At 34.8% G+C, this 14,866-nt stretch overlaps 1 protein-coding gene and 1 long non-coding RNA gene across 3 annotated transcripts in view; one reads left to right on the top strand and one right to left on the bottom strand.

Annotated features, from left to right (window-relative positions):
- Positions 1 to 14,866, bottom strand: part of LOC141460490 (LIM domain only protein 3-like) — a 239,128-nt gene that overhangs the window by 29,207 nt on the left and 195,055 nt on the right. For both annotated transcript variants that reach the window (XM_074140523.1, XM_074140524.1), the window contains exons 3-4: positions 5,969 to 6,106; positions 4,851 to 4,976 (exon numbers count right to left, since the gene is read on the bottom strand). In XM_074140523.1, the coding sequence (XP_073996624.1) occupies positions 4,851 to 4,976; positions 5,969 to 6,106 (264 nt within the window). The remainder of the gene's footprint in view (positions 1 to 4,850; positions 4,977 to 5,968; positions 6,107 to 14,866) is intronic.
- The window catches only part of LOC141460493 (uncharacterized), a 64,396-nt gene that overhangs the window by 41,242 nt on the left and 8,288 nt on the right, over positions 1 to 14,866 (top strand). The window lies entirely within an intron of this gene.

Below are 14,866 nucleotides of genomic sequence, written 5' to 3'. Positions count from 1 at the left end.
TCACTTTCATTCAAAGATCTAGATTTTACTTTCTTTTACTCCAGGAAAATATTTCGTTAACTTTTTTGATTCTACATTACATTAGAAGTATGAAACCGGAAATATTATGTTCAAAACATGTTTATTTTGGACATTTGTCCGATATCAATTTTTATTGCTTTATTCAATAATTTATCAAATACCTATGGGAGAAAAATTAGTAAAAAAAATCTAAATAGTATTTTTCCTAGAAATAATTACCAAAAATGATTCGCTAATCACATTGGCGAACGGGATGTGTGTAGTAGGCGGTCTATAGATGACGTAGTGACACTGTAAGCCACACCCTCACCAATAAAATTACAGTTATCCAGTACATAAAATGGTGCTCTTTCACTTTCATTCAAAGATCTAGATTTTACTTTCTTTTACTCCAGGAAAATATTTCGTTAACTTTTTTGATTCTACATTACATTAGAAGTATGAAACCGGAAATATTATGTTCAAAACATGTTTATTTTGGACATTTGTCCGATATCAATTTTTATTGCTTTATTCAATAATTTATCAAATACCTATGGGAGAAAAATTAGTAAAAAAAATCTAAATAGTATTTTTCCTAGAAATAATTACCAAAAATGATTCGCTAATCTCATTGGCGAACGGGATGTGTGTAGTAGGCGGTCTATAGCTGATGACGTAGTGACACTGTAAGCCACTCCCTCACCAATAAAATGACAGTTATCCAGTACATAAAATGGTGCTCTTTCACTTTCATTCAAAGATCTAGATTTTACTTTCTTTTACTCCAGGAAAATATTTCGTTAACTTTTTTGATTCTACATTACATTAGAAGTATGAAACCGGAAATATTATGTTCAAAACATGTTTATTTTGGACATTTGTCCGATATCAATTTTTATTGCTTTATTCAATAATTTATCAAATACCTATGGGAGAAAAATTAGTAAAAAAAATCTAAATAGTATTTTTCCTAGAAATAATTACCAAAAACGATTCGCTAATCTCATTGGCGAACGGGATGTGGGTAGTAGGCGGTCTATAGCTGATGACGTAGTGACACTGTAAGCCACTCCCTCACCAATAAAATTACAGTTATCCAGTACATAAAATGGTGCTCTTTCACTTTCATTCAAAGATCTAGATTTTACATTCTTTTACTCCAGGAAAATATTTCGTTAACTTTTTTGATTCTACATTACATTAGAAGTATGAAACCGGAAATATTATGTTCAAAACATGTTTATTTTGGACATTTGTCCGATATCAATTTTTATTGCTTTATTCAATAATTTATCAAATACCTATGGGAGAAAAATTAGTAAAAAAAATCTAAATAGTATTTTTCCTAGAAATAATTACCAAAAATGATTCGCTAATCTCATTGGCGAACGGGATGTGTGTAGTAGGCGGTCTATAGCTGATGACGTAGTGACACTGTAAGCCACTCCCTCACCAATAAAATGACAGTTATCCAGTACATAAAATGGTGCTCTTTCACTTTCATTCAAAGATCTAGATTTTACTTTCTTTTACTCCAGGAAAATATTTCGTTAACTTTTTTGATTCTACATTACATTAGAAGTATGAAACCGGAAATATTATGTTCAAAACATGTTTATTTTGGACATTTGTCCGATATCAATTTTTATTGCTTTATTCAATAATTTATCAAATACCTATGGGAGAAAAATTAGTAAAAAAAATCTAAATAGTATTTTTCCTAGAAATAATTACCAAAAACGATTCGCTAATCTCATTGGCGAACGGGATGTGGGTAGTAGGCGGTCTATAGCTGATGACGTAGTGACACTGTAAGCCACTCCCTCACCAATAAAATTACAGTTATCCAGTACATAAAATGGTGCTCTTTCACTTTCATTCAAAGATCTAGATTTTACATTCTTTTACTCCAGGAAAATATTTCGTTAACTTTTTTGATTCTACATTACATTAGAAGTATGAAACCGGAAATATTATGTTCAAAACATGTTTATTTTGGACATTTGTCCGATATCAATTTTTATTGCTTTATTCAATAATTTATCAAATACCTATGGGAGAAAAATTAGTAAAAAAAATCTAAATAGTATTTTTCCTAGAAATAATTACCAAAAATGATTCGCTAATCTCATTGGCGAACGGGATGTGTGTAGTAGGCGGTCTATAGATGACGTAGTGACACTGTAAGCCACTCCCTCACCAATAAAATTACAGTTATCCAGTACATAAAATGGTGCTCTTTCACTTTCATTCAAAGATCTAGATTTTACTTTCTTTTACTCCAGGAAAATATTTCGTTAACTTTTTTGATTCTACATTACATTAGAAGTATGAAACCGGAAATATTATGTTCAAAACATGTTTATTTTGGACATTTGTCCGATATCAATTTTTATTGCTTTATTCAATAATTTATCAAATACCTATGGGAGAAAAATTAGTAAAAAAAATCTAAATAGTATTTTTCCTAGAAATAATTACCAAAAACGATTCGCTAATCTCATTGGCGAACGGGATGTGGGTAGTAGGCGGTCTATAGCTGATGACGTAGTGACACTGTAAGCCACTCCCTCACCAATAAAATTACAGTTATCCAGTACATAAAATGGTGCTCTTTCACTTTCATTCAAAGATCTAGATTTTACATTCTTTTACTTCAGGAAAATATTTCGTTAACTTTTTTGATTCGGCATTACACTAGAAGCATGAAACCGGAAATATTATGTTCAAAACATGTTTATTTTGGACATTTTTCCGATATCAATTTTTATTGCAGTATTCATTAATTTATCAAATACCTATGGGGGACAAATTAGTCAAAAAAATCTAAATAGTATTTTTCCTAGAAATAATTACCAAAAACGATTCGCTAATCTCATAGGTGAACGGGATGAAATCTGTAATTTTGTACAACCAGATCGCTTTCAAAGACTAGCCTGCGGCGGTAGACCGCGTTCTGTTTGACAGAGATGATGCAACATTGTGTAATACAATTAGATCGCCTCAGTCGGAGATCGTTGCCCGCCGTGACAGACCGCTTTCTGTGTGCCAAATGGCCTTACTCAGACAAGACGCCTCGTACATCCAAAGTTACGCATTTTTCTTCATTTTTCCATGAATTTCCCAAAACCAAATCAAGTCTTTAAACTAAGTATACTAAATGGGCTTATCAGTTTTATTACTTGGATTTTTGTTTTGTTTTTGTTTTCGTAAAAATGGATTTAAAGGAAGGGTTTCCGGTAATGAGGGAAATCTATTTGGACTTCCGCTAGTGAATTCTCTTGCTAGTGTTAACACTCAATATTTTGTTGAATGAATAATAAATTTATAACAATAAGATAATTTCCCCAGTAGTAATTGTTGCACCAGATGTTACCAGTTTTAACGGGTACACTTTTAGAAGAATAATATCCTAAGAATAATTGTGACCATAAGCGCAGCATAAAAGTGGCCAGAATAATTGGTAAATTTTCCCAGTTATTCAGAAAATAACTTTTTCACCCCGTTTTAATAATGTTTTCCTTGGTAATAATTACCATTTGAGCATAACTTTTTGAATTGTTTGCCAACAACATTTTTTTATTTTATGACTTCTTTTAATTATATCCAAAATGGTTGGCGTTATATCCTAGGCACCATCTTTCATTAATTGATACCATTAAACCGGAACTTTATTTTGTAGGAGGAGGGAAGGACTTTCATTATTTGTAATTGATTTTGAACTCTTAGAAACTTACAGACAGACAGACAAATTAAACTGACATTTCTAAAAGAGATATGGAGCTCTCTTCCTGTTTTGCTTCTATAGATTTTTGAAGGAAGTAATGAATAAAATGGTGTGAGTAATGAAAATGAAATCGTTTCCAGTAATAGCGCATTCTGGTGATGAAAATTCTGCGATAATTCTAATCATTCTAAAATGATATAAACCTTTTTTTATAGGTTTTTCAAACTTGAAAATTCTTCAGCTTGACTGGAATACGCGAGTTCAAAAATACAGGGTGAACCAGTAAGTAATGTCCATAGGCCTACTGTGTGTAGTACATCTAAAGTGGAGTTCAATGACGTATTGGCCAACTTCATATTTTCCACTGTTCTTCAGTGACGTCACTTTAATTTTTTTTCTTTTTCTAAAATCAGGCCCTTATGGGGATCATTATCCGACCTAGGTGCTGGCACTTTTTAGTAAAAGTTTCTTTGTCTAATGTGGGCTTTCAAACGGTATATCATTTTCCAGGATTCCTTTTATCTTCGTATGAGAAATTACGTTTGTTTTGCAAGAAAACGAGTTGACGAGCACTCAAGAGTGTTAGTTATCAAGTTGTTTAATTCATTGAAAACTCTTTTAGATGGACCAGTAGTCAATTTTTAAAGTAGATTGCCTTAAAATAAGGAAGTCAAAGGCTAACCATGTAATCAGAATCGAATTCGGACTAAAACTTTCTGAGTAATAACATTTTTATTGGAAAAAAGTAATGATTTTAGAAAAAAAATATTAAAGTGACGTCACTGAAGAACAGTGGAAAATATGTAGTTGGCTAATTCGTCATTGAACTCCACTTTAGATGTACTACACACAGTAGGCCTATGGACATTAGTTATTGGTTCATCCTGTATAGGGGTCTAGGTGATCCCATTAACAGAACGCTGTAACCCGAGTATAATATTGATTTGATTAGCAAAACCTGATATTCGTATAGAAAAAAATTCAACGCGATTAAGAATAAAGTGATCCAAAAAAAATAAGCCTCTTTTTCTCATTATTTTGGGCAGATCATGTACCCCCAAACAGATAATACAGCATCAATAGCAGACATATAAAGCATCAAAAAATCAAACCAACTTACCTGTGATTACATTGTTGACAAGCAAAACATTCTAAGTGGTAAACATTCGTTCGTGCTCGCATCACCATTTCAAAAGCAGGAATAACTTTGGAACAGGCAGAGCAGTAACCCGTGCTCCCGAACAGTCTGTGCAAAAAAAAAAAAAAAAAATATATATGGGAACAAAATACATCAATTAATCTAACTTATATCAAGTGAATTGTATTTTAAGGAAGTTAATTGTTTCGTACCCTATTCCCCCCGGAAATACTGTTTCTATATAAGCAGGGTATCCAGGGACGGATGTAATCCAGAATTTTATGATGCCTCTCCATCAGGCATCTCCAGAGAATCTGTGCGAGGGAGCAAGTTATCCTGGAAGACTGCCTTTCCCACTTGCTTAGCCCACTCCAAGGTACCTTACGAGATCTTTGCCGAAACATGTGTAGCACAGGAGTGACTGTGTACAAAATAAATTGAAGCCTCCGAAGTGCCAAGCGCATCCTTTAGAGTAAATAGCCTTTCCGGGATAGAAAAGGCAGTAGATCTTTTCAAACACAGTCTTCGTCAAGGTTGGAAGGTGGGAGGGAAGTGCGTACCCTCTTTTGAAAAGGTGATCATCAACATCCGCAATTTCCCACTCTTTCTTACAGGAAGACTGGTCAAGTGGGTTGATGGTGCAGAATATATTCTCGCTGGGGCGATTGCAAAAGAAGTTCTGGCACCAGGAATCAATCACCCAGCTTCCAGATCGGTCGAATTTCACAATATCAGCTCATCGTTCTTCCTGAGGAGGAAGAAGGAGCAGGCATTCTTGAACATCTGAGAGAAGCTAGGCATAGTTAAAGAATCACCTCGATGATTGGAGTGCCTTGTCAATTAGAACCTGGAGTTTTCCTTAATATATTTAGGAAGGAGAATTGGGGGAAACAGTGAGTTGGCTCCAAGGAGTACTGCCAGAACTCCCACTGCTCAGGGTGAACTTTTCTAGGGTGCGTTACAGGATCTTGTAGTTGCACAATTAGATCTAATTGATGGACGCAGTACAAAATCTTTCCTCATTAGAAAAACTAAAATTAACATATTTATCAAATTTGTAAATTTAAAATACAGAAGGCATTGTTTTTAAAAATACATACCTGAGATAATCTCTCCTACAAAGTATTAGATTGGCTTTGGTATAGAGTGTGGAACCGACTTCTCCTAACCTACAGTCACAGCAACCACATTTCAGACAATCTTCGTGCCAGTAGAGGTCCAAAGCTTTCAACATGTACCTGGGCAAAGAAGATTTAAAAGAAATTATTGATTTGGGTTCATACAAGAGATGAGAGGACTTCATCAATAATAAATTGAACGATTGTGTGGGTCATCTTTTGCATTATAAAACTCTTTAGGATTGCAACAAACTTTGTGACGTTTCGTGGTGTTTGTATTGTGGTTTTTCACTTGTTTGATTATTAACTTACTCCAGATGTCATCCACAATCATTTCAACAAATCGAAAATCTCGTCCAAAACTTTTCTAGGAATGTTCTAAACATTTGCTACTAAGAAGCCTAGCACCAAAATCAATGTATTCGCCACAATTTGGTTATCACGACTAAAACATTATATTCACTTAATAAAAATTATTAATTTCATAATAAAAAGTAGGAAAACACTTTAAAAAAAATAAGTTGCCATTTAGCAACGATTCCCAACCTGTGGTACGCGAGTTGCTGGTTGGTGGAACACGAAAAATAATCAATAATGGCGGACATTAAAAATTAAATAATAAAAATATCATAGAAACGTTTTTTCCTATATAATTCATAAAAATTATTTTAATTAATAATATTATACAGTAAAGTTGTTAATATGTACAGAGTAATAAGTTTAGTCTGTCTCAAGATATACGAGAAAATATAATAGCACATTTATCAAGGATTAAAAATTGTCTTTCATGGATTATTTTCCCCAAAAACCCCCCGTTCTATAAAGAAAATTTAATAGAATTATCATGTGACAGAACTTAAATGATAACTATGTAAAGATCTGCTGCTTAAAGAGACTGGATTGTAATGGAGTAAGCTCTATCCAAGCAACATTAAATTTAATTGGTACTTACAGGTAGTTGGAATGCTTAAAAGAAATTAATTTAGAAGATTTGGGCACAAATATAATAATCCTAAAGAAGAACTTTGTAATTTAATTGATAATTTTGAAGAGAAAAATATGTACGAAGTTTTTAATTATTTAAAAAAAAGTTTTGAAACTAAGATCTTACCCTTTACAAAGTTGTTTATAAAGTGAACATGAACTTGAACTCCTTTGTAGCAGATACATTTGTATCTCTATACAAATAAAGATGATAATAGTAAAATAACACACTGGGAATACACAAATTTGCACGAAATATAATCATTTTTACGAAGTGGTACAATTTAGCACGATGTACTATCAAGTGGTAAGCGAGCCATAAAAAGGTTGGTAAACGCTGAGATATTAAAAATCATACAACGACTAGAGTAACCTCTACAATTATTATACTAACAACTTGAAACTCTTTAATAGGTTAGGTTAGGTTATCTTTTAATTTTCTAACAGTTAGCAGTTGCGCGCCCATCTACTTACAGTGAATGTGTTCTTTGAATACACCCGTTGGTAGTAGAATACGTAGATGTGGTTATTGCTAATTTTAGATATTTTCTTATTTAGAATAATCTAGTTAGAATCTTTACTGTTATTAATATGATTATTATTATTTTTTTGTATCTCAGTGGGCAACTAAAACAGGAAATAGATGTAATTTCCAAAATGGCAGTTACTCTTGATTATAGAAATTAAAGAAAAACGTCACAACAAGAGGTAACTTTGTTCTAGTTGGATTTCCTGCCGTTGGAGCGCTGTCATAGTTCTTCCGTATTAAAATATAGTTAACGAGTTCAGAGGTGGGTTTTTATTTAGGGTATAAATTCTCATTAGGACTTTATTTTTTTTAAATCATATTCTCTGCAAATCTCATTGGGTTATCATTGAAATTTCGTTCATCGCTGATTTTTTTTTTAGCAAGCATGATTATTGTGTATCGCTGACCGTTTTAAATCAGTTCGATGTAGACATTTCGATTGCACTTACGTTTTAATCTTAGAATACACTTAGCTTTTCTTTTTTTGCACCTGCTGCAAGTTGCACTTCAAAATAAATCTTTCCAGGCAAATTTTTCCAAATGATTCTGCTCAAAAAAAAACTTGCTGGCTGTATCTGGAAAAACCTTGTTCCTCCGCCATCATTTCCAACTTGACCCTTAGCCCAAACCCCCCCCCCCCCAATATTAAACCCCGGGGTCTACAACCACCATGTACCCCCTAGTTTATTAGTTTCTCTCTCATTTCAGAGAAGGCAGTGGAGTGCCTTTAAATTCTACCATTTGTTATGGTGCCTTTCTTGATTAACCTACTACTCCTTTCTTGCATTATCAAGAACGATAATGTAATTTCATGTATTTCACCAATCCATTTGATAGATAGCGCACTCAGAGTCCTTTCCCCTACCTCTTGTATCCTTGTTCCTCTTTCAAAATTAAATTACCTCTTCCATTTAAAGTACTTCTTTCTTTCTACCCATTCTTCTTGCAGCTTCTGCCAGGACTTCCTTCAGTTTTTATTGTTCTCCACTCGGCTTCCCACTTTTAGTTTTAATTCTCTTTTATTTCTTTTTATCATTTCTATCTTCTTTTTTTTTCTAGACCATTTTTTTTGGGAAGGATGGCAAAATTTATTATATTGAATTATGAAAATGTGAAAATTAAATTTGACTAGAGAAAAATCATATTGCTTTTTCCCCCCCGTCTATTTTACAGAAAGCTGAAAGTTAACATTATTATAAATTCAGCTGCAGGATTAAAATTACTGTTTAAAATTCAGCAAGAAAATGAATGAGTGAATTTTTTTAAATTTATGTGGATGAAATTGTAGAAAAAGAGTGGTGACCTTCCACCAACAAGAATTTTCACTCTAAGTGGTTCTACTGGCCAGGCAGTGAGTCCAAGATTCGAATCCTATCTAGGTATCTAGGAATCCTAGTTCTGTTGTTCAGCCCTTTGACTTCTCTATTTAAAACATACGAAAAATTGGACACCCCCTGCCATTTTTATGGATTTTTCGGTTACAAACAATTTGTAAATCTTTTATCTTCTTTTTTTTAAAATCATGCTTTAGTACGAGGTGTGGCTATTAGATATCGAGACTGATGCTGCTACAGAAGAACTATGCATGCGCCAAATCCTAACGACCGACTGCTGTGCAGCGTAAAGCCTTCCTCTTTCGGGTTGCAGCGTCTCACATGTTTGTACAAAAATCTGTCTGACCGGAACCTGACGTGTTTGTGTAAGTTGGTGTTAGTTTCGTTTTGCCGAAAAAAAAAAAAAATGATACTACCCATGTGTTGTAGAGCAACGAATTGTCGTGAAATTTCACATCAAAACTTGGGTGAAACCGCTACTGAAACTTGGATCTTTTATTAAAAGAAGTTTATGGCGATGAATGTTGAATCACGTGCGCGAGTTTGAAGTTTATGGCGATGAATGTTGAATCACGTGCGCGAGTTTTTGGAGTGGTTCAATCGTTTCTAAAGATGGCCGAGAAGACGTCGAAGATGATGGACCGCCCGGGTCTCCCTTGCACGTCCAAAAAACGGATGAAAATATCCGATTATAATTCATCAACATTACTAACGGTGAGGTGCTTGCTCAACTCCGTGAAAGAATAAGGGGGGGGGGGGAAAAAACGGACCCGATTTGTGGAAGAACGTCATCACGGGGTTCTCCATCAAGACAACCGCGGCGCCGGCTCACACTGCATTGTCTGTCAAGACGACATTTCTAGCCAAGTACAAACATCCAAGTTTTAGGCCATCCGCCTTATTCGCCTGACCTGGCCCGGCCCCATTTGACTTTAGATCTGTTACCCAAAGTCAAATCTGCATTAAAAGGTACACGACGATTTTCAGTCCGTTGAAGCTGTGTGAAAGAAAAAGCGGCATGCGTCATGCTGAGAAGCTCACAGAAAAAGACCACTTCCAGCACTGTTTCGGAACAATGGGTAAATTCGCATGGAGCGTTGTAGGGATAGGGGAGGGATGTATACTGAAGGTGATAATAACTAAATATGTATAAATTTAAAATAAAATGTTTTATAGCAATAGTCTCGTTATTTAATAGCCACACCTCGCTTTAGCCAAGGCCACATTAATAGAACGAAATGTTAATTGCATTTTTAGTTTACGTAAAAAAATATTTTCCTGTTTCAGAGGGGTCTTAAAACCGGAACAAGAGAAGGAAATAAATTTGATTCCAAAATTTTCCATAAAACATAACCTTCTCTTTTGGTTTTTACAATCTGAATTGGAAATGCCCACTTTTCCCTTAATTTTACTGAATATACGTATATAAAAGGCCGTGGGGTTTTAGAAATTTAGTCAGCTGCCACAACTCCCTACTTTGAAACAGTGTTTGCCACTTGTTTAACTCTAACCTAAATTCAATTTGGTGCTCGTTCAACTGCGGGGGGGGGGGTGGTATAACAGACATTGGTTTTTCCGGCATCCTCTCTGTTCTCGCCATTACCAAAACCCTCATACGATTTATTCCCTTATTTCATAAAAAGCAGGAGGGAGAGAGATACTCTTCCCGTCTGGGTTTTATTAAATACAATCAGTAAACCAGTTTTCATATTCAACTTCCTCTTCTAAAGATAAATGGCCTAATCAGTGCCTACGAACTAGACTAGCTGGGTCATTCACTGATATAGTAGTATAGACTAAATCTAATCGCTGAATGATATTTCAACCAAATTTAATCATAACTGTATTGTTATAGGATCTTCACAGACTGGGAGGGAGGCTCACCCCTCTACTACAACAAACAAACACACACACACACAAACACACACACAAACACGCACACAAAGATTTGAAGCAAGCACATGATTCATCAGAGAGAGATAGTTTGCGTGTTACAATAAACAGTGTTGCCTTTGTTGTTAGCGTTAATGTCAAAACTGAAATTTCCCCAAGGAGAGGCGCGTACAGGATTATTATTACTTTCTGCAGACCTGCTTTAATTCAGTGAAATTTGGTGTGTCTATTGAAACTTCACTTCAAAAAAAAAAATCTGCTGTGGCCACTCGCATGACTTTTATTTACTGAGACCTTGAAATTTAACCTATATATTTTCTTTAACCACTGATTTTGTACAATTTAAGAGTACACTACACTGGAAAAGTGAGTGTGAAGTCTATCCCCATCAAAAACCTTGAACTGACCTAAAACGAATTCTATTTTATTAAAGAAACTAATTGGAATAAAAGTAATAGAACAGAATAAATATTCATTATAATAAATATATACATAGAATAAATATAGAAGTGTAAATGTATTATACATTTTAACCTTCTTAACTAATTGAAGTAAGAGAAAAGTTAGATGAAGAGGACTGGAAAGCAGGAGGAAAAAAGGAGAGGAAAAACCTGAAGCTAGTGTAGAGAGTTAGAGTAGGATATGTTTTAGTCTTCTGTGTGTCTGTATGTTGTAGAAGGATCTGTAGGAGGCTATGTCGCGGTATAGTGGATTAGGATGGCAGTCTAGGATGGAAAGGAGTTTCAGCAGGCGATTTTGGATCGTAGGAATGTACCAGGGGATAATGGACGCAGTCTCCGTGAAGTGAATCAATTCTAGTGCGTCGTGGAGAGTCTGTTGCGAGTCTCAGAGTAATCTGTTTTGGGTTATCTTGAAGTTTCTTGATGTTGCTACAAGTCCAGGCTCCAGGCGGAACAGGCGTAGAGAGCTACATCGGGGCCTAATGACTACTTTGTAGAAGAGGAGTTTGTTGGTCCACAGTCATTTTGGAGTCACATGGAGAGTAGAGGAAATAATAGTCGTGTAGTCCAGTTTGACTGCGTTTACTTTGTCCTGAATGTGCGTAGAGAAAGTCAGTTTGTTGTCTAAAGTTAGCCCCTAAGTACTTCACGTGGGTAGACCAAGGAATGAGAGTGTTATTACATCTGATTTGTCGTGGGTCTGCGTTTGGTGAAGAGTATAGCGTTAGTCGTGTCGTGGTTAATTTTAATTTTCCACTTACTACAGTATTTTGTTAGTCTGTCTATTGCAAGAGTAAGTCTGTTGGTGATGGTGTCCATTCTCCAAGATGACCGTGTAAAAGGCCACGTCATCAGCGTACAAGGCAAGGTTGACATAAGGAGGTTTGGGTAGAGGATTTAAGGAATAAAAGTTGCATTCCTCCGACTTAGGTAGTACTTAAGTAGTACTTAAGTTACCCTAATTTTTTTTTTTTAATGTTTAGGGAAAACTTTAAATTAGAAGTGTTCTTATAAATAGACCATTTTCCCAGATTTAAGGGCAGAAAACAGATGAAGCCCTAAAGAAAAACTTGCTCCAAACTAAATCATGAAACGAGATAAGAGTGGTATCAATATCAATCTATCTTTAGGCTTCCAATGTTAGTAATAAAATTGTCTGGAGAGCATTGTTCTGACCAGGGTATCCCCTTGATTGGAGTGTCAAAATTGGCCCCCTCACCACTAAAGGGACACTTCCCCACCATTGTAGTGCTCTTTTTAAAGGAATGATCTAGCAAACCTAAAGTACCCATCGGGCAGTAGTTAACGAGAAAAGAGAGACAGAAGTACTGGGATCTGGTCCATAGAACAGCATCTAGAATTGTTTGGATCGTCCCTCAAGAAAAAAGGGGGGGGGATGAACTGTAGCACCTTATTTCACCGGGACCAGTCCACTTAATCTATTGTCTGCGGATCTATGAGGAAGGTAGTAAGGCCCTTATTGTATCCCCCTAGGGTAATACTTTAAACTAGTCCACTTTAGATGGAAATTAATTGATCGAATCTGTATTGGGCAATGGGGGTGACTCAGGTGACTCAGGTGAGTCATATAAGTTTAATATGAGTGTATTATAGGGATTGATCATGTTTGGGATTCCCAATAGGAAATATTTATTAATTTTAAAATTTCAGTCTGTTGCGTAAACAAAATTCAGCTTTTTTTTTTATAAACTCTAACATTTCTAAATCTTTTTATCAGTCTAAAGACTAATGTTTTATTGCATGATAATACCACAGCTAACTTTGATAACCGAATAAGACTTACCCCTCCTGATAAGACGGATTTAACCTATCCAATTAGAGTTTTAATGTTGATTGTGCTTATAGCTAATCTTTGTGCAAGTGGATTTAATGTGTAAACAATATATATATTTTTTAATCCATAACTATTAATATGGACAAAAATAAAATTTACAACATTTTTTGGTTAGATACATGACGCGAGAAATTTGAAAAATAACTTATTTTATTTAAAGCTGGAATTTTTACTAAATGATTTAGTTAACCACAAAATAGGTTGATAATAATAAAATAAAGGAGACATCCGGGAAATCCTATCATCTTGGGGGGGGGGAACTTGATAAAAAAAAATCTGTTTTCATGAGAATAATTTCATGAAAAGTGGACGGAGGCGACTAGCAAACATACTTTACCATAAATTTCTCATATTAACCATTAAATAAAATCCAAGGCCTAGACTATTACCGCAATACATCTTAGCTTTGCAGGTCTAGCCTATAACCGCCTAACATACTTTACTATAAATTTCTCATATTAACCATTAAATAAAATCCAAGGCCTAGACTAGTACCGCAATACATCTTAGCTTTGCAGGTCTAGCCTATAACCGCCTAACATACTTTACTATAAATTTCTCATATTAACCATTAAATAAAATCCAAGACCTAGACTAGTACCGCAATACATCTTAGCTTTGCAGGTCTAGCCTATAACCGCCTAACATACTTTACTATAAATTTCTCATATTAACCATTAAATAAAATCCAAGGCCTAGACTAGTACCGCAATACATCTTAGTTTTGCAGGTCTAGCCTATAACCGCCTAACATACTTTACTATAAATTTCTCATATTAACCATTAAATAAAATCCAAGGCCTAGACTAGTACCGCAATACATCTTAGTTTTGCAGGTCTAGCCTATAACCGCCTAACATACTTTACTATAAATTTCTCATATTAACCATTAAATAAAATCCAAGGCCTAGACTAGTACCGCAATACATCTTAGTTTTGCAGGTCTAGCCTATAACCGCCTAACATACTTTACTATAAATTTCTCATATTAACCATTAAATAAAATCAAAGGCCTAGACTAGTACCGCAATACATCTTAGTTTTGCAGGTCTAGCCTATAACCGCCTAACATACTTTACTATAAATTTCTCATATTAACCATTAAATAAAATCCAAGGCCTAGACTAGTACCGCAATACATCTTAGTTTTGCAGGTCTAGCCTATAACCGCCTAACATACTTTACTATAAATTTCTCATATTAACCATTAAATAAAATCCAAGGCCTAGACTAGTACCGCAATACATCTTAGTTTTGCAGGTCTAGCCTATAACCGCCTAACATACTTTACTATAAATTTCTCATATTAACCATTAAATAAAATCCAAGGCCTAGACTAGTACCGCAATACATCTTAGTTTTGCAGGTCTAGCCTATAACCGCCTAACATACTTTACTATAAATTTCTCATATTAACCATTAAATAAAATCCAAGGCCTAGACTAGTACCGCAATACATCTTAGCTTTGCAGGTCTAGCCTATAACCGCCTAACATACTTTACTATAAATTTCTCATATTAACCATTAAATAAAATCCAAGGCCTAGACTAGTACCGCAATACATCTTAGTTTTGCAGGTCTAGCCTATAACCGCCTAACATACTTTACTATAAATTTCTCATATTAACCATTAAATAAAATTCAAGGCCTAGACTAGTACCGCTATACATCTTAGCTTTGCAGGTCTAGCCTATAACCGCCTAACATACTTTACTATACATTTCTCATATTAACCATTAAATAAAATCCAAGGCCTAGACTAGTACCGCAATACATCTTAGCTTTGCAGGTCTAGCCTATAACCGCCTAACATACTTTACTAT

This window comes from Rhodnius prolixus, unplaced genomic scaffold, assembly GCF_049639745.1.
Source record: "Rhodnius prolixus isolate KJV_2025 unplaced genomic scaffold, Rpr scaffold_6, whole genome shotgun sequence".
Classification (NCBI taxonomy): domain Eukaryota; kingdom Metazoa; phylum Arthropoda; class Insecta; order Hemiptera; family Reduviidae; genus Rhodnius; species Rhodnius prolixus.
The sequence above is the reverse complement of the archived record's forward strand: the minus strand, read 5'-3'. Positions and strand labels throughout refer to the sequence as shown.